Here is a 20923-nt window from a genome sequence, read left to right on the forward strand (position 1 = left end):
ATAAATAAAAATCACCAAACAGGCATTTGATGTTTCAATGGCTGAATGGATACCCTTCCTTTTTAAAGTGCCCTCCAGTCCTTATGTAAACTTCTGTCCATACAGTGGATCATCTCTGAGTTGGCCTGTTACACATACTCCATGGTAGCTGTCCCCTTATATGACACCTTGGGAGAAGAAGCCATCATATACATTGTCAACAAGGGTAAGACTTTGCAATTACAATACAAATTGATTCTTTCTCGATAATGAGTAAGTCTTCAATCTCTGCTTTTGTTAATAGATTCATTAGTGACCAGAAAATGCTGAAGGCTTTATTGCCCTGTAGTAATAAGGATATAACTAGTGCTAAAAGCAATTGCTAAAAGCCCATGAGGTTGAATATGCACAGATAGAAGTTTGAGTAAAATGCTTCAAGATAACATAGTATGACAGAATGTCTTAGAAGCAGAAATACATATGTTGGCCACACTAAGTATAAACCATATAGTGTTTAATTGATTCTGTCACTGTGAAGCCACAGACTTAATTCTCTACCCTTATGAATCCAAGTCAGTATGGTTAACCAGCATGTACCGATATCCATGTGAGCCTGTAGGAAGAATCTTATTACCAGAGTTAGTAAAATAAATCCAAGTTCAGTAGACAAGTCATGGCTTTTTCATATACTCAAGATGTTATTTTCTATCATGAAACTACATCCACTCCTCACTTACCAACGTAGTTAGTTTCCAAAGACCAGATCATTTTGTAAAAATCAGCATAAATAGAGGATGATCACGTCAGACCACAAAATAGAGGATAATTACCTCATTCCACAACTGTCCGAGCACATCATCGAATAACTGCCAAACTGCTGAGAGCCAGGACCTTGCCCTGTTGACACATCACCTTAACCATTATGGCCAGGATTGCTCTTGTTACCGGCATTCACTACTGCCGGATGTATGTTGTTAATGTACAAAAGTCGGAAGTAGATTATTACTATTGTCATATATGCAGATGGTGAGATCGCAAAATAGTTAATAATTGAGGGGTAGGTGTAATAGGGGTCCTGGTGTGACGCTTTAGGATAAGTACTGGACTGCTGACTACAAGGTTGGGAGTTCAAATCCATTCAGAAAACTTACACAGGTTCGATAGGAGTTGCAATTTGACAGCGCTTAACAAAAACAGTTGTAGTAGATAAAGTGAGTAGATCTATTGAATAATAACCACAACAAAAAGTTTTCTGTTTGTACAAATATATATCAAAGCAAATGCTGGCACTTAGAACCGGAAAAGGCTAGTCTTCTAAAATCCCAATTTCACACTCCCTAGTCCTCGGAAACCCTGTACAGGGTCGCTATGGGTCGGAACCGACTCGACGGCACATAACAACAACAACAGTCCTTTCCTGGTGTGGCGCTGTGGGCTAATGCGTCAGACTGCAAAGTTGTTTGAACTGTAAGGTCAGCGGTTCAAGCTCACCAGCTACTCCTTGGAAACCCTATTCAGGGTCGCTATGGGTTGGAATCGACTCGACAGCACTTAGAACAACAACGAGTCCTTTCTAGGACTCCTGGTGTGGTGTTGTGGGATAGCGCTCTGGAGTGGTTTGAACCGCAAGGTTGGGGCAGTTCAAGCTCACCAGCCTTTCCTCAGAAATCCTATACAGGGCTTCTATGAGTCGGAACCGACTCCACAGCACTTAATAACAACAATAATTCACTTCTCGGAGTCCTGGTGTGGTGTGTGGGATAGCGCTCTGGAGTGCATTGTTGGTTTGAACCGCAAGGTTGGGGCAGTTCAAGCTCACCAGCCTTTCCTCAGAAATCCTATACAGGGCTGCTATGAGTCGGAACCGACTCCACAGCACTTAATAACAACAATAATTCACTTCTCGGAGTCCTGGTGTGGTGTTGCAGGATAATGCACTGGATCACAAGGTCAGTTTGAACCACAAGGTCGGCAGTTCAAACCCACCAGCTGCTCCTTAGAAACCCTATTATGGGTCAGAACCGACTTGATGGCACTTAACAACAACAACAACAACCCCTTCTAAGGGATTGATAGTTGAAAAGTAAGGCCTTAGTGATAGAAATGATGCTGGAGATCACATGATACAATTTTGCATGACCAACAACTTATTCATTGCAAAGAAATACCCTTTTTAAAACAACATAAACAGTGACTATAGACAAGGAATTCACCATATGAACTATACAGGAATCAAACTGATTACTTAAGTGGGAAAAGACGTGGAAAATCATAGTATCATCAGCCAAAGCAAGGCCTGGGGCAGACTGCAACAGACCATCGACTGCTCCTATGCAAGTTCAAGTTGAAGCTAAAGAAAATTACAACAAGTGCACAAGAGCTGAAATATGACCTTGAATACATCCCACCTGAATTTAGAGACCATCTCAAGAGCAGATTTGATGCATTAGACACGAGTGATCAAAGACCAGAGAGCTGTGCATGACATCAAGAACATCATAAAGGAAGAAAGTGAAACAGACAGGAAAGAAAGAAAAGGCCAAAATGGATGCCAGAAGAAATTCTGAAACTTGTTCTCCAGCATAGAGATGCTACGGCGAATAGAAGAAATGAGGAATTCAAAGAGCTGAACAGAACATGTCAAAGGGCAACTTGAGAAGACCAAACAAGTCAAGTATTAAAATGAAATGATGAAGACCTGGAATTAGAAAACCAAAAGGAAAGAATACACTCAGCATTTCTGAAGCTGAAAAATCTTAAGGAAAACTCCAATTCCAGTCTTTCAATATTGAAGTATTCTATGGGCAAAATATTGAATGTTGCAGGAAGTATCAAAAGAAGATGGAAGGAATACATAGAATCACTGTACCAAATGTTCAACCTTTTCAAGAGGCAGCATATGATTAAGAAACAATGTCCCTGAGGAAGGACATCATGCTTGCTACAGTGTAGGATCAGACAAAAAGAAGACTCCCAAAGACAAGGAACAAGACAGCAACAATGAGTTCAAGTGTAACAACAATTGTGAGGATGGTGCAGGACCGGACAGCGTTGTCCTGTTGTGCGTGGGTCAATATGAGTCGGAACTGACTTGAGGGCACCTAACAAAAACATCCCCTTCCAGAAAGAAAACATGCTGACAAAACCACAATTAAGCAATCTTTGCATGTCTAAATGACTGTTCATTATACAGCATGAAAGAAAATGGCACTACTGTTTCCATTAAGTTTGTTCATTACCAATGGCATGTTTTAGGCTGTACATTATAAATCGAATCTGCAGACGTAATCTCTTTTGGTGACTGATTCTTTTGAAATTGAAAAAGAAAACTCTCTTCCCCCTTGCCAGGCAATTGGGTACATGGCAGAGAGGTGGGCATAGAAGGTAACCTCTGGTTCTACTTCTGCTTTCAGCTGATATTGCCACAGTGATCTGTGATACGCCCCAAAAGGCATCAGGCCTATTAAACAATGTGGAGAAGGGCCGTATCCCACATCTGAAGATGATCATCCTCATGGATCCCTTTGAAGATGATCTGAAGCAAAGAGGGAAGAATAGCGGAATTGAAATCTTATCCCTGTCTGATGCTGAGGTATGGGGCTGAGCTTGCAGCTCAGAGGATGGTCTGACACCATGGGAAGCTTGCAGAACTCACACACAGACCCAGAGCTGGTGTTCCCAGTGGTGTCATGAGACAAATCAATCAGATTCATACTCTGAAGCCTTGAGAGTAGTTTATTCAAGGCCAGGTCAGTGTGTTAAAAGATGTGACGCTGCCACACCCAGATTTATAAGTAAATAATTTATTGATGGAGACAGTCACATTCAGTAGTAATTAAGGATGTGGGCTTTGGAGCCAGTATTCTCAATCTCAAGGGATGTATTTGTCATAAGCCCACTTTAATTCATGCCTTCTTTCTTGCTTCTCTGTTTGTGTAGAATCTAGGCAAAGAGAACTTCAGAAAGCCTGTGGTAAGTTTTCTTGGTGTACATTTGAGTCTTGTCATATTCGGCTCACAAGTTCATAATTTACTAAGTGCTTTCCTTCTTCTGTCAGCCTCCTAAACCAGAAGACCTGAGTGTCATCTGCTTCACCAGTGGAACCACAGGTCAGTGCAGTGCCCAGGAAGATGTCCCAGTGGCCCTTGGTCAGCCAGAAACATGTCTTGCATCCCAAATCATTGGTGTACTAGTAAATATACCCTACAATGAACAGCTCTAGCTTTAGTGACTTTTTTTCCTTTTTTTTGATGTCTTATTGTGAATTATGTGATAGTTTACATGGGAGAACATTAGCTTAACATTCATCCTATCATATATCATTTCATTGCCATGGTTACAATCCCCTCCATGCATCATCAACCAACCAAAGGGTATACCCTGCAAGCCTGCCCCCTAGTCATCAGGACACAGCCCCTCTCCCTCTCTGGGTCTAGAGTCCCCAACCACTCCGTCTCTCCACGTGCTTCAGAGGCTTTTGAATGTGGATATCCAAATAGGAAAACCTAAATATAAGTAAATAAATGGAGGTGTTTATATGCAATGGAAGTAAGAAGTCCTAAAGATGGACTTCTGGTGTGGTGCTGTGGATCAGCACTGGACTGTGACCCACAAAGTTGTCAGTTCAAAACCACCAGCTGCTCAAAGATGGCCTCAGAAAGTCAACTTTCTTCTCCAACCCACTACTTTCTCTCTGAAGTGTATATCATTTATTGTTTCATTTAATCATGAGAACCCAGAGAGAGAGGGTAGATCAATCTCCACAGATCACTGAGACCCTACTCTGTGTTGTTGTTGTTAAGTGCCATCAAGTCGGTTCTGATTCATAGCAACCCTGTATAGGGTTTCCAAGGAGCAGCTGGTGGGTTTGAACAGCCAATCTTGTGGTCCGCAGTCCAGAGCTGATCCTACAGAGCCATACCAGGAGCTCTACTCTTTAGTTACCCATTTATTAGACCTCAAAATAATTTTTAATGTGGCCCATGATGACCTACAGTAATATTCATTCCATTCTGCTCAGCTTATAAGGTGATAACTAGGTAATACTTGCTGAATCTGAAGTCTCCAAATGAACACAGCACAAGGAGTTTGCTTGGATTTTTCTTTGTGACTGCCTTGGATGATAATAGAAGGATAGAATAGTAGAATCCCTGAGAGCCATAAATCATTGATGAATAGTCAAACACCATTCATAAAAACACCTGGTTACAGAAGAAGTCTGTGGTGTTCTGTAATGGAGCAAATTAAACCTAGCCAGAGGCAAGCTTGCAGCTCTGTTAGAATTGTTCTGTTTCTTCTTTCATCTAGGTGACCCCAAAGGAGCCATGCTGACCCATGAAAATGTTGTTGCAAATGCTGCCTCCTTTCTGTATCGTGTAGAGGTCAGTGGTCAGCTGAAAGAAAACATGAATCTGTTTAAAACATTTCATACCTGAGGCTAGAGGAAGAGCGGTAAAATGAACAGGTTAAATTTGGCCTGCAGGGTGGACCGATGTCGTGCAGTCTTTGTTGGGGGGACTGTGCATTTTCAAGTCTTAGCACTTTAAGATAATTGAAAATGTCTACAATCCATGCAGTTAAAGGCATCTATTAGCATCATACACTGTACTACCTGCATAACACTATGTAGCCGGCCTCAGAAGTGGTCATTTAAAATTTTCCTTAGGATGAGAATGTCAACATTAATCCAATTAACATTGTCTCTTCTTTGCTCCTTGATGTTTAGGATACTTTTTTACCCAGCCCTGAAGATGTGAGCATCTCCTACCTTCCACTGGCTCATATGTTTGAGAGGGTTGTGCAGGTGAGCATCCTATGTTCTTAGCAGATATGTATAAAGGGAGGTCCCAGCTTCCTGGTCTCATGTTTATTACAAAGGCAGCTACACAGCACTTACAGCTTCTTTCTGTAACGGCAGGGAGCTGGTACACCTGAGCCCTAACTCTGCATACTCTTCTAACTTGCAACAGAGTTTCCTTTGACAAAGCCCAGGCATGTCAAACAGGGCTAATTCTTGCTCCTATTTCTGCATAGTGCACCACCTGCAAGTCCAGTGAAATCATCTATGAACTTTCTAAAAAAAAAACAAAACCAAAATCAAACCTATCCAAATTGGTTCCAACTCATGAAAATCCCATATGTTACAGAATGGTAGTGGTAGTGTGCCGCGGAGTCGGTTCTGACTCATCGAGACCCTGTATAGGGTTTCCATGGCTATACCAGAGCAGAAAGCCTCATCTTTCTTCTGCAGAGCAGCTGGTAGTTTCAAACAGCTAGCCTGACTGCTAACCTAAAGGCTAACAGTTTGAAACCACTGTGCTACCAGAGCTCCTTGTATTATAAAATGTTGTTAAGTGCTGCCGAGTTGATTTCTACCCATGGTGACCCTGTGTAAGATTTCCAAGGAGCAGTTGGTGAGCTTGAACCATCGACCTTGCAGTTCAAACCCATTTTGCAGTCCAGCACATTAACCCACAGTGCCACACCACGGCTCCATAGTACAGAATAAAACGCCATGTATTACAGAATAGGATTTTCTTGACGGTAATCTTCATGGAAGCAGATTGTCAGACATCTCTACCACAACACCCCTGAGTGGGTTGGAACTGACAACCTTTACATTAGAGGCCAAGAGCAAACCATATGTGCCACCTAGCAGCCTGTGTGAACTTACTATCCACACTGTCATTCTGATCTGACTGTGACACATGATTTCTTCTATTTAATTTTATTTTGAATAGAATTTTTGAAAAAAATCTAAGGTCAAGAAAAGAAAATATCCTACAGAGGGGTAGGGAACTAGCTTATCACTCAGGTGTGGGGTGGGGTGTCCACCAAGGGCATCTTTGCACCACACCTGAGAGCTGGAAATTGGGGTGGTTTAGGATCTTGTGTGCATCAGAAGTGAGTTACCCTTCTTGTGGAACTCAGGCCTTTCTGACTATTGTGAGGCTGATTTCAGAACTGAGAACAGTGTTGGCCTTTCAAAAACACAAGTGGTATCTTCTGAAAGTCCTGTCTCTGCTGCCCCCAAATACCTTTTCAACCAGTTTATATGTTGATACATGAAATACCAGAATGACCTCCAATTGCCTGGGAGAAAGTGCTGATAACTGATTAGTAAAACCTTGATTCCAATAAGCATCCCCCCCCACACACACACACATTTTAACGTTTCTGAAATTGGCATGGTCTCACCATTAAAGGCATGCCCTAGTTTACTGGGGAATGTTTGTGTCATACTACTACATAATGAACAGCATCTTACAATGCAATAATTAGACCGTCATCCAGAACCATGGGTTCCAAGTCTCACCATCTGGCTTCTTGCCTGTTCTGTTGCCTCAACAGAAAAGAGTTTCATCCTCTCCTGGGGCCAGGCTCTCAGTAGGCTGTGCAGAGGGAAGTGTCTGAGGACCTCAGTGGATGCCTTTAATCCAGCCCAAGACAGGTCCCACTCAAACACTCTGACGCTTTGGCTGAGTCCCCCTCTTGGCTTCTATTTTTAGACTGTCGTGTACTCTTGTGGAGCTAGAGTCGGGTTCTTCCAAGGAGACATCCGGTTGCTGCCTGATGACATGAAGACTCTGAAGCCCACAGTGTTTCCCACGGTGCCTCGACTGCTTAATCGGGTCTATGATAAGGTACTAAACTTGTTTCTGCTGGGCTCTGGCTCAGAGGTGAGGAATTATCTACAATTTGTTGTTAGATACATGTTGTTGTTGTTATGTGCCGTGGAGTTGGTTCTGACTCATAGCGCCCCTGTACAGGGTTTCCGAGGCTGTAAATCTTTATCGGAGCAGAAAGCCTCATCTTTCTCCCATGGAACAGCTGGTAGTTTTGAACTGCTGACTGTGAGGTTCGTAGCCTGATTCGTAACCACTACGCTACCAGAGCTCCTTAGGTTCATAGTGATCCTATATACAACAGAATGAAACACTGCCCGGTCCTGCTCCATACTCACAATTGTTCCATTTGAACCCATTGTTGCCTCCACTCTGTCAATCCATCTCATTGGAGGTCTTCCTCTTTTGTGCTGGCCCTCAACTTTACCAAGTATGATATCCTTCTCCAGAGACTGGTCCCTCCTGATAACATGTCCGAAGTCTGAGAGGCGAAGTCTTACCATCCTGGTCTCTAAGAAACATTCTGGCTATACTTCTTCTAAGACAGATTTGTTTGTTTTTTGTTAGTCCAACACTATAACTCGAATGTATTAATTCACAGCTTAGGGTTACCCAAAGGTTCTGAAGGAATCTGTATGCTAATAATGTTCTCCACGCTACTCCTTACTCCTGTAAGCATCAAGTTCAAGTCACAATACAAATACAGTCATGAAATTCCATAACAAATAAAGACCCTTTTCTTCTGGATAAGCTTCCTTAGACCTCCAATGAAGAAAAACTCAATTCAGAGACTAGAGGAATCCTTCAAAGTTAAGCTGACTTAATGGAGAGCTGTTATCTTGATTTTATAACACTTACTGGTTACTGGGAGCTCTGGTTTGGTGCGATAGGATAAGCACTCAATTGCAAGGTCAGTTTGAACCTCAACATTAGCAGTTCAAACTCACCAGCCACTCTTCAGCAATGCTATACAGGGTTGTTGCTATGGGTCAGAACCGACTCAAAAGCACTTAACAACAACAACAATTGGTTATTGGTCCTCTTCCTGAGGTGCCAGACCCCGTGTAAATGCTGCATATACCTTCTCTCATTTGATCCTCACCAAAGTGCAGGGAAGCGAACCAATGGATATTATCACTACAGATGAGGAAACTCAGCCTCAGAGGCTAAATAACTTACCCAGAGTCTTACCTAATAAAGGAGAGGTGGTTAGAATTAAATTATCCCACAGGACTTTTAGCTATCATTGATCACTACTCTATTTTCCAGTCTCCTCCCTCCCCTCAAAAAATATCCACTACCATCGAGTCAATTTCAAGTTCTAGTGACCCTACATAGGGTTTTCAAGACTGTAAATCTTTAGAGGATTTAAAGATAGCTTCATCTTTTTTCCATCGAGTGCCTGGTGGGTTTGAACTGCTTACCTGTGGTTTGCAGCCCAAAGCCTAATGATATTTCTAATTCTGTCATTTCTCTGGCTTGTATTAGCTGAGATACTGCCAAATGTTCTTTTTACCAGTCTTTGCTTGACTGGAGAAAGAAACATTTAGAACCTTTAGAGCTAGGATTTGAAAGGCAGCTACACAGCACTTACAGCTTCTTTCTGTAACGGCAGGGAGCTGGTACACCTGAGCCCTAACTCTGCATACTCTTCTAACTTGCAACAGAGTTTCCTTTGACAAAGTCCAGGCATATCAAACAGGGCTAATTCATCACCCAGTTTACATGTGAGGGCCACTTCTTATGAAGCTAGAATACAACATCTCTCGTTCACTAACTAGGAGACCTGACAGAGTGTTTCTACTTGGTTTCTAACTAAGAGGTCCTATCACCCTGCAGGTACAAAACGAAGCCAAGACACCCTTGAAGAAGTTTGTGCTGAACCTGGCTATTAACTATAAATTCAGTGAAGTGAAAAGGGGAATCATCAGGAAAGACAGTCTTTGGGACAAATTCGTCTTTAGAAAGATTCAGGTAGGTTGGGTGGGTCCTGGGCAGGATGATGCAAATGCCCAAGTGACTCACAGCCTCAGCCTGACTTACTTTTTCTCTTCGGTAGAGATTCTCTCTATCCCGAGAGACCTTCTGACTTTCTGTGCCCACTCACTTTCTAAGATCCCATTCTGATAACTTTGCCACGAAAGGGAATTGGTCAAAAAGTGGGAAACCTATTTTATTTCATTTAGGTTTTAACATTCTTTTTCATTCTCTTAGGTGTTTGGTTTCAAATGATTCTATGGAGATTATAAGTAATTTGAGAAGCCCAATAATATAAATCAGCTGAGGAAACTGCTTTTAACAAATGCAGGTTCTGGGCCCAGACATGGTGATGACAATTAATCTTTGAGGACAATTATTTTAAGTACTATTCTATAGTGTCGATCCCTTTTCTATGTGCTTTGTAAATGAACTGATTTAATTCTTGGAACACTTTTGGGCTAGGCATTTATACCCATTATCAGAGGTAGGTTTCAGCAGATCTTTTGTGTCTACTGGACAGGAAGGCCTGGGTGGAAATGTCCGTCTCATGGTCACAGGAGCTGCCCCCATCTCCTCGTCTGTCTTGACCTTCCTCCGGGCAGCATTGGGATGCCAGGTAAGTCCAGCAGTCACTCGCTCTGAAAATAGCTTCTTTCACTTTTGCACATGACAACTTGCTATTTAAATAAAAACCAGAACATAACTGAAAACTATCAAACAGAAAGTCATCCACAGTCTCGGAATCAGGAGAAGACATTTTTCTCGTCGCCTCTTTATGCATCTATGTATGGAAATTCTTACAGCAGCGAGATCAGTATTCTCAAACTCATATTAGTGTCCTGTCGGCGTTGCTCCTTGTCAAACGACAATTTAAATCATTTGAATGGTTTTCTAATGGTTTATTAGTTTAGAACATGGTTTACTGATTTAGAACATGCTTTATTAATTTAAAACATCTACTGGTGTGGTGCTGTAGGATCACCACAAGGTTGGCAGTTCAAACCTACCAGCCGCTCCATGAAAACCCTCTTCAAAGTCACCATGAGTCGGAGTCAACTTGGCGGCACAAACACCAGTCTCCTAAAGTCCTGTCCCTGAGTAGCACATATGAGTAAGCATTTAATTACTAACCAGAAGATTCCAAAAAAAACCTACGGAGCAGTTCTACTCTGCACACACAGGGTTGGTAATAACAGTCAGAACCGAGTCAGTGGCGACTTCCCATAACAAAACAACAGCAGTGTGATGTTATACCAGACAACCTAACAATGTTAAAATCAATGAAGTCATATGTTACCGGTACATCTTTCAGAATGTATTCAGTTACTGCCGCCGGCTAAATCCCTACAAGCAGGGACTATTGGGTCACAGTAGATGGTGTGTTTGTTTGTTTGGTTGACATGTTGATGTACATGATCAAAGTTACCTCCAGAAAAATCTTGTCGTTTTTAACACATTCCTGAAAATAATGCATAAGGCCTTTATGATGGCCTTTGTCAGGTTGGACAATCAGATATATAAAGAATCTTATTGCACTTTTCTTTACTAACACGGAACATATTTTCTAGGCTCGCTGAGTCAGAACCCACTGAACAACAACACAACAATTGGCACTTGTAATTCTTCCATGAGTTACTGTTTATATTTTACTTATGGAAAATGAGCAAAAGGATCGTTTTCTTTTCTTCTGTATTACTTTCTAAGAGTTTTCTGTACGTTAATAATATTCTATGTCGTGAGTTTAGTAGTTAATACAGAGGCCAGGTGGTTCACAAAGCTGAGAAATATTCACCGTGTGAAGGTTTTAAGATTATGCCGCTCAGCTTTTTCCCTTTAACAACACAGCAACATCTATTCCCTTTCTTAAATCCCTTCACTGCCTAGATTAAAGTTGAATTGTCAATGGGTTTTATATTGTTGTTGTTATGTGCCGTGGAGTCAGTTCCAACTCACAGCGACTCTGTACAGGGTTTCCAAGGCTGTACATTTTTACGGGAGCAGGAAGCCTCATCTTTCTCCCGTGGAACAGCTGGTAGTTTCGAACTGCTGACCTTGTGGTTTGCAGCCCGATTTGTAACCACTACACTACCAGAGCTCCTGGGTTTTATATTACTTAATGAATAATTCACATTTTCAGAAAATTTTCTATACTTTGGTCTGTTTATGAACATTTTTGGATTTTGAGTGAATGCTCAGTTGTAAAGACTTAGCTGCTTCACTAAGTATTGAATTCAAGGTGTTAGGACACTAAGTGTCCTCCAGCCCTCAGAAACTTACTTTTCTTGTGTCTTGGCCATAGGACATGACCAGCCAATGCTTTAACCTGAGACCATCTCAAAGCTCTTCTTTGGTTTCCCCAGGTGTTTGAAGCTTATGGTCAAACTGAGTGCACAGCTGGTTGTACATTCACGTCACCTGGGGACTATACATCAGGTAGGCCTTTCATCTACTGCAAGTGCAGTGATTGGGAGAAGGTTCTAACTGAATAAGAAAGTATGAATCTAGGTAACTTTGGTGCTCTGAATTTGTATGGCAAATGTCAAGCTTGAGTTTTTGGCCTAGACCTGCATATTTTGACTGCCCCAGCATTGGTGCCAGATGATTTCTCAATCTTATACTTTTGGAGTGAATCCATTAATCGCTTATAAATATGCTTGGGAATATCCCTGTTTTATGGTCACCCATTGATTCAGTGTGGTGTGTTCCAGGACATGTTGGAGCTCCCCTGCCTTGCAATCACGTGAAGTTAGAAGACGTTGTTGACATGAACTACTTTTCAGTGAACAATGAAGGAGAGGTGGGTAGGTCGTGTTCTGTAGTTGTGTCCAGACAAGTATGATGGGAATGTTGACAACAGAAAGATCAAACAGTTGAAAGCAGGCTTGGGTTTGACTCCCTGGAGATTTGAGCAAGGAATTTAACATCTCTGCGCCTCATTATCCCCTAAATTGGAGACTCAAATCTGGTGTCCCTCATGCTGTGTGATAAAGACCAATACATGAGTGAAGGTGGGAGACCATGCTTTGTAAACACTTGTTCTGGGGATAGTGGTCTTTGTTGTTATTAACACCACTTTGTGATGTCTGCTGTGCAGATCTGTATCCGAGGCTCCAACGTGTTCAAAGGCTATTTGAAGGACCCTGAGAAGACGAAGGAAGCCCTGGACAATGATGGCTGGCTTCACACAGGAGACATCGGCCGCTGGCTTCCAGTGGGTATTTAAACTCTGCGACTCAAAGTCATTCAACCAGTAAGAATTATAGCAAGAAGGACTGAAAAATGAACCGGTCAATCAGCTGAAGAAGCTGGTGGGGATTAGGCCTACATCCTCCCGGGTTTGTGGTTTCCTCATATTATAGATGGAACACACTCTAGAAGTACCAAGGTTGGGAGTTGAACATGCATGTTCTAGTCCCAGCTCCTCAACGGATCAACAATGTGTTTCTGAGAGAATAACCAAATGTGCAATTAAGATCTGCCCAAATTAGAGTGATTTTCTGTCTCTTGGCCAGAGAGTCCTTTGGTTATATTGGTCACAAGACATAGACCAGTTGAAGTTTTTTATTTTTTACCTTGTTTTTGTTGTTGTTACTAAGTGCTGTCGAGTCAGTTCTGACTCATAGTAACCTTGTATAGAGTTTCTGAGGAGCCGCTGGTGAGTTTGAACCACCAACCCTGCAGTTCAAACTGCCTTATCCCACAGAGCCACTTCCAGAAGTATCAATGTTATTGGCAGGATTTCCAGATCCCGACTAAAATAGGATTCTTGTTAGGTCAGAAAGTCCTGGAGTCAGGGATGGAGTGCCCACTGATTACTGGGTAATCTGATGCTGCCTGGAGCTCTGAGTTGGCGTGGCTCCCTTGACATGCAATAGATTTGCTCATAGCCAAGTAAAAGTAGGTGACTTTTCTAATAAAAGGAGTGCAGGTGGCGCAGTGGTTAAAGCTCTCAGCTGCTAACCAAAGGTCAATGATTTCAACCCACTGGCTGCCCTGTAGGAGAAAGATGTGGCAATTGGTTTCCATAAAGATTTACAGCCTTGGAAACCCTCTACTCTGAATGAGAGGTGTGGAATTCTGTTCCTGTTCTTGTTTTTCTTTATCTTGAGGCAGATATTGTGATATGATAACTCCATGAGCCTACAGTTTTTGCCTTTTATTGGACTCAGAGGAATAGATTTCTTCATAGTTAATTTGCAGAGACACCAAAACAAGGTGGCAGAATTTCTAACTGAGGTATTTGCCTCTCAGGGATCTTCATAGACTCTCTGTGTCAGAGACATTTTCAGCATAGCTTGTTGATAAACAATGAGCAGTAGTCTCACCTGTTTTTCTAAGAAGACAGAACATTATTTCATGGTAGTGATAGAGTCTTAGGGCCACTAAAGGGGATTTTCCACAGGTCCCTCTTCTGGAATGATATCTTGGTCTTCCATGAGCTGGGGGAATATGAATGTAAACTACATCTTTTAACTTCTTTCCTGTTCAATATTCTCAAAATTTAAATGGCATTCAAGGAATTTCCATGGCAACCTTATATATACACAACAAAACAACACATTGTCTGGTCCCATGCCAGCCTCACAGTCATTGTGATCTTGGAACCCATTGTTGCCACGCCACTGTGTCAATCCATGATGTTGAGGGTCTTCCTCTTCTCATTGTCCCTCTATTTTACCAAGCATGATGTCCTTTTCCAGGGTTAATGTGTCCAAGATACGTGAGAGGAAGTCTTGTCATTCTGGTTTCTGATGGGCATTCTGATTATACGTCTTCCAAGACAGATTTGTTTGTTCTTCTGGCAGCTCATTCTTCCACATTCTTCTTCACCAACTCTATAATTCAAATGCATCACTTCTCCTCTAGTGTTCACATGCATATGAGGTGATTGATTATACTATGTTCTAGGACAGGAGTCCCTTAGCCCTCAAAATAACAACTTTGTTCCCTTAACATTTTAAAGAGACTTTTGTAGCAGATATGTCCAATGCAAAACAGTTGTTTGACTTCTTGACTACTGTTTCCATGAATGTTGACTAGGAATCCAAGTTTTAAAAAAAATCCTGACAACCTCAATCTTTTCTCCATTTATCATGATGTTGCTTATTAGTCCAGTTGTGAGGATCTTTTTTTTCTCCTGTACATTGACTTGTAATCCATACTGAAGGCTATATTCTTTGATCTTCATAATAAATGCTCCAAGACTTCTTCACTTTCAACAAGTAAAGTTGTTTATAATAAGAGTTCCCTGCTCTGACAGGCCTAGGAGGTAGTCCTCACACCAAGTTATTAATCACCTTTAGATAACATCTGAATTGAAGACTAATTTGTTGACGGTTTCAGGATGGTGCAGCCTGTTGAGCTATTTAGCATGTGACCATGTGGATTGTGTTTGCCACTAGTCCCAATTCTACAACTCAAATCCCTAAGAACTTTAGCTTCTCAGGCCAATTAACTCAGAGAAATGAAGCTGCAAATGACCTCTGGTATCTGGCCAGGGAGCCCTCCAAAGACTGCTTTCTGTCCTAACAAGCACACTTGTTGGCTTGCCTGATTAGCACAGTAAAGCTGTTTTTGCCTGTTCTGAGATCTGAACAGAGGAAGACAACAAGAAAAGTCAAGGAGGGGAGACCTAACTAACTCAAAAGTCTTTTGATTCCTGAGACTTCTGCAAAGGGAGTATTTGAAAAAATTAAGTTATTGAGAATGAACATTTCTGCAGAATTTCTTGGCTGGATGAAGCAACTATTTGTAGAACCCCAGCAGGTCACCAAAGTCATGATAGAGGCGGTCTCAGGAAGTCAAGTCCCCACTCTCTCCCAACTGACACCCCCCAGGTCTTAACAGCATGGATGTGTGTGTTTGTATCACGCAGAATGGTACTCTGAAGATCATTGACCGAAAAAAGAACATCTTTAAGCTGGCTCAAGGAGAATACATTGCTCCGGAGAAGATAGAAAATATCTACATCAGAAGTAGAGCAGTGTCACAGATTTTTGTACACGGGGAGAGCTTACGGGTAATGTAGCCTTTTGACAGCCATTTTCAGTCACAGGAAGTTGGTATAAGGTGGGTGGTTTAGGATGAGAGGAACCAAGCTTATCAAAACTAAACAAATGAAGCTGAATTCCAAAGCTTAAATAAGGCAATATAAATGAAAAACAAAAATCTCCCTCTAAAACTGTAATAGACTCTACAAAGAAATCAGTAGACTTACTGAATAGCTATTCTAGAGAGTTGTTGTTAAGTACCGTTAAGTTGGGTCCCACTTATGGTGACCATCCTGTATAGGGTTTCTGAAAAGTGGCTGGTGAGTTTGAACTGCTGACCTTACAGTCCTACGGCACTCCATTTTCAAGGGTTAGTATTGTTGTTAAGTGCTGTCGAGTCGGTTCAGACTCACAGCCACTCTGTATAGGGTTTCCAAGAAGCAGCTGGTGAGCTTGAACTGCCAACCTTGCAGTTCAAACTGACCTTGTAGTCCAGCGCATTAACCCGCAATGCTAAAGAAACGCCCCCGCCCCATTGCATTTAGTTTCCACTCAATAGATGTTCTCCTGGCACAACAAATCGTTTTCCATTATATTGATGTTCTTTGTTGCTCCACTCATGCCAACCTTGTATACAACAGAACTAAACCTTGCCCAGCCCTGGGCCATCTTCATGGCTGATGCATTTCTATGACCATTGTGTCAATGCATCTCATTGAGGGGTCCCTCATTTTCATGGACCCTCCTGTCATGACCAATGCAAACATGCTGTTAATATTATATAATTATAATCTATATAGAGTCCTGGCGTGGTGCTGTGAGATAAGCATGGGAGTGCTAACTACAAGATTGGTGGTTCAAACCCATTAGCCACTCCTCAGAAACTCTACATAGGGTCGCTACACGTCAAAACTGACTCGATGGCACTCAACAATTTCAATATTACTGAATATATTACATTGTATACAGGATATTATATTATGTATGTTGTTGTTGTTAAGTGACGTTGAATTGGTTCCAACTCATGTATTTATTAAGTGCTGTTGAGTAGATTCTGACTCGTGCAACCCTGTATAGGGTTTCCTAGGAGCATGTTGTGGTGAGTTTGAACTACCAACCTTTGAGTTCAAAGTGACCTTGAGGCTGAGCACTTATCCTACAGTGCCACAACAGGGATGTCTATATATGTATACAGATCTTAAAGGTTTTTTTTGTTTTTTTTTTTTGATGTGGGCAGGAGGAGGGGACAATTAGCAAGCCAGAGATGATTTAAGCTTAATTTTGAGCACCGCCTCTTGTAATGAGATGGTCAGTGGGGAAATGGAATTTGAGTTCTCCTGGGGTTTTAACTACAGAGTGAGAAGACAGTGGGATACTAGTGCTGAATATGAGGCCTCAGTCTGCTTTCTTCCCCTCTTGGGGCCACCTCCTGCTCGCTGCATCTCTCATGCACCCACATACCTTCTGTTTCTTCCCCATAGTCATCCTTAGTAGGAATCGTGGTTCCTGACCCAGATGTACTTCCTGCATTTGCAGCCAAGCTTGGCCTTAAGGGCTCCCTGGAAGAATTGTGCACAAACCAAGTAAGTCTTGTGTGGGAATGCACTCCCTCCACACGCCCTCGCTCCTGCCCAATTGAGCACTCATGGATCGTCCCCCCTCACCCTCTCTACAGGAGCGATTCTTTCTGTGTTTGGGGCAGGTGACTGCAACCCAAATGGAACCCCTTGGTTCCATTTAAGTAGAGGATAGGATATAAGATTTTAGAAAACAACTAGTCTCTTCATAGTTATCCATTCATTGTAAAGAATAAAAGAATGAGAAATGAAGAAATGAAAAATGTCATCCAGAGTCCCCTTGTTAACATTTAGATTGGGTCGTCTTCTCTATGTTTGGATCACTATTAGACTTCTAATGCGTTTGTACATACTTTCAGACCCAGTGTTTAGGGGGATGAACTTTCCTAGGCATTGTGGATGGTTGGTGCCTAGCTAGGCTCCCCCTCAGGTTCTTCTAACGTTTTGCATTCTCAGGTATTGCGGGACGCCATCTTAGAAGACATGCAGAAAGTTGGCAAAGAAGGTGGCCTGAAATCCTTTGAGCAAGTATGTAATGATGTTGTCCTAGACTCTTTAAGTCATACAAGAAGTTTTAATTAAAGTCCCTATTTACAATGGGGTTAAATCAATACTTTCCAAGGAACTGTTATTAGATTTTGTACCATTAACCAGTGAGACAGTGGCAGTGACCTTGTGCAGTTACAGTCTTTTGGACTCTTCACTGTACATCCTCCATTTTCATTTCCCCCTAATTGGTGGGTGAGGATGGACATGTTACCCTAGCCCTCCCACATCTTCAGCCCCACTTTCTCACGGTTAAACATCCTTTGATTGAAGGTCTGTATGTAGCTCTGTGCAGAAAAGTACAAATCACTTCTAAATGTGTGTGTGTTTATGTTCATCTTCTCTTCCAGGTCAAAAGAATCTTTCTTCATGCAGAGCCGTTTTCTATTGAGAATGGTCTCTTGACACCAACATTGAAAGCCAAGCGGGGAGAACTTTCCAAATACTTCCAGTTCCAAATTGATAACTTGTATGAGACTATTCAGGACTAGATAAAGGTACTTGGGGCCAGCTTGCCTGCTTACTTGCTGTCTTGTGGGGATATGGATTGAAAAAGTGCCTTTCTTTTGGTGTCCTTTCTCCTATCTGTTGATGATCTATTACACTATTAAACTGTATTAGGCTTTGTTTTTAATGTGAAGTGAGAAACTTTATAATGTGGAAACTTCGCCTGAACTAAATAAACAAATCCTGTCCATCCCATCTTACATTTTGCTATTAAAGTTGTAGGGTTATGCTAATCAACATAGGAGCCCTGGTGGCACTGTGGGTTAAGCACTGGACTGCTAACCACAAAGTTGGCAGTTCAAATCCACCAGCTGCTTCGAAGGAGAACGATAAGGCTGTCTGCGCCCATAAAAATGTAAAGTCCCAGAAACACTAAGAGGCAGTTCTACTCTGTCCTCTGGGGTCACTGCGAGTTAGAATTGACTTGAGGCAGTGGGGTTTTTCAGTCAAAATGCCCCTCTTTGAGGTCCCTTTTTGTATTGTTTCCCTTGTTCACCATCTCCAACCAATGTAATGTTTGAAGTTCTAGGGCCAGAGAGCGTGGTGACTCCCTTCTCGTCTTACATCAAACGAACATTCAGGCCTAACAAGGAAGACAACTTTCAGTTCTTAAAAGCTGTTAATAGTTCACAGGCTTTCTCACTACTTGACAAAACCACTACAATTTTGAGTTGTAACGATTTATCATTTCTATGCCAATCTTCAATTTACTGGTTATGTTGTTATTGTTAAGTGCTGTTGGGTTGGTTCCAACTCATAGCGACCCTGCATAGGGTTTCTGAGGAGTGGTTGGTGGGTTTGAACTGCCAACCTTGTGGTCTAATGCTTATCCTGTAGAGCCACACCAGAACCCCACTTCTATTAAGTGCCACCAAGTCGGTTCCAACTCACAGCAACCCGTATAGGGTTTCCCAGGAGTGGCCAATGAATTTGAACCACTGACCTTGTGATTCAAATGACCTTGCCATTCAATGCTTATTCTACAGTGCCACACCAGGACTCCACTGTGTGCATAGAGGCGAACATTTTGATTGTACTGAACACTGCCCAATTTTCTTGCTTCTCTAACTTCAAGTATTGGAAATTGAGCCTATGACTTGTCCAAAAAGGAATGTTTATGCTTCAAAATGTCATTCTTTAAGTGTTATCTCCGGTAGCAGCTGGTAACTCATTCTGTTCCTTATGATTTCTGCAGAGCTGGATGCTATGGGGCCCACGTTAAAATGCATGCCAAGTGCACTTTTCCCATCACTGAAGCAAGCAGTGACTCCAAACTCCCTGAACTGGGGACAAAAGCCTAAGGGCAAGCAGGGCATCTGCACAACAGACTGATCCATGAAGGAACCAACTGATCTGAGAGTTTTCTCCTCTAGACTCCAGCTCATGCTGGACCCTACCCCCTGGTTATCATGTGTTGCTTCTACATGTAAATGTAAAATCTTTATTAAAATAAACTATTGCAAATACTTGTACCATGGTGTTTATCTCCTCCTGCAGATGATGACAAAGAGGACTGCGTAAGAATCAAATAAACTGGTGTTTCTCAACTTTGCCTGCACAGTGGAGTTTCCTGGATGCCTTTAAAAATGCTGCTCCCGGGATCTCCCCCACAGCAGTTCTGAATTCCTTGCTCTGGGGCATAGCCTGGGCATCAGGTTAAGTCCCCAGGTGATTCTAGTGTAGAGCCAAGTTTAAAAATTACTGAAGTGAACTGTTAAAGATTGGATATGCCGCCCCCCCCCAGGTATGTACTGTAAATCCTAAGCCCTGGCTTCTAATAGGGATATGGAGAGTGACCCTGGACGGGCTTTCTAGTGAAGGCATGAGTTAATTGCAAGGTCCCTAGATAACCTATTGTCTCGTTATCATAGTTCCCCACTCACTTATTTTGGCTCTTCAGATGTGCTGGACACCCCTAACCTCAGTGTCTGCTCTAGTTCCCCCAGCCTCAGATACCCCTAGAGGCATGACCCTCATTTGCCTCAAAGTCACCTCCATTAAGACCGCCCCACCAGTTTTTTTTTTTTAATTCTCCATTTGAATGTATCTACTTGTCTTCTACACCCTTGTCTCCCCAAGACTGGGGCAGAGTCAAGCTTCATTTACTGTTGAATCCTGAGTGCCCTTCCCTTGTTCAGAACCTTAACCTAGCCCCTGAAGCTTCAAGTCCCCTGCCTTGGAAACAATGAAGGGAGGATATTGGAATAGGTTTCTTAAGTCCAGAAGAAAGGGCATTCTCTCCTTTAATTCTGCTGTGTTTAAGCAATCCTTAGTTTAAGTTTCCAGGCCCAACCAATTTGGATTCCATCACTTCTGCAAACTTCAGTTTTTAATACATTCAACTGGGTCTGAGCAACTGATTCACTCGATTGAAAAGCTCTGAGAGGCTGAAACCTCAGGATGCCATTTAAACCCAGTGCTGTTAAGTCATTCCTAACTCCCAGAGATCCCATGTGACAGAGCAGAACCGCCCCACGGGGATCAATGGCTGTCACATCTATGCAAGCCGACGGCCACCTCTTTCTCCTAGAGGGTGGCTTCAGAACCACTAACCTTTTTAGTTAGTAGCACTACCAGGTGTTCCCAGGGTAAATGTCTTTAAGACTCAAGATTCAAGATGTCAACTTGTCCCAGAGTTGTAGAGCTGAGTTTTTTCTTTAAAGAACTAAGACAGCCTTTTCATCAGCAAAAAGAAAAATGCTTTGTGCAAAAACCATGA

The 20923-nt window shown here is 42.2% G+C and overlaps 1 protein-coding gene across 1 annotated transcript in view; it reads left to right on the forward strand.

Annotated features, from left to right (window-relative positions):
• Nucleotides 1-18188, forward strand: part of ACSL5 (acyl-CoA synthetase long-chain family member 5) — a 62286-nt gene extending 44098 nt beyond the window's left edge. The window contains 16 exon segments of the mRNA XM_006831342.1: nt 106-205; nt 3393-3571; nt 3919-3951; nt 4037-4088; nt 5287-5360; nt 5705-5782; nt 7488-7622; nt 9444-9578; nt 10105-10200; nt 11945-12017; nt 12293-12381; nt 12679-12795; nt 15460-15603; nt 17056-17157; nt 17608-17679; nt 18048-18188. Coding sequence (XP_006831405.1) covers nt 106-205; nt 3393-3571; nt 3919-3951; nt 4037-4088; nt 5287-5360; nt 5705-5782; nt 7488-7622; nt 9444-9578; nt 10105-10200; nt 11945-12017; nt 12293-12381; nt 12679-12795; nt 15460-15603; nt 17056-17157; nt 17608-17679; nt 18048-18188 — 1620 coding nt within the window.
• The last annotated feature ends 2735 nt before the right edge of the window (nt 18189-20923 follow it).

The sequence above is a fragment of the Chrysochloris asiatica genome, unplaced genomic scaffold (assembly GCF_000296735.1).
Source record: "Chrysochloris asiatica unplaced genomic scaffold, ChrAsi1.0 scaffold00003, whole genome shotgun sequence".
Taxonomy (NCBI): Eukaryota; Metazoa; Chordata; class Mammalia; order Afrosoricida; family Chrysochloridae; genus Chrysochloris; species Chrysochloris asiatica.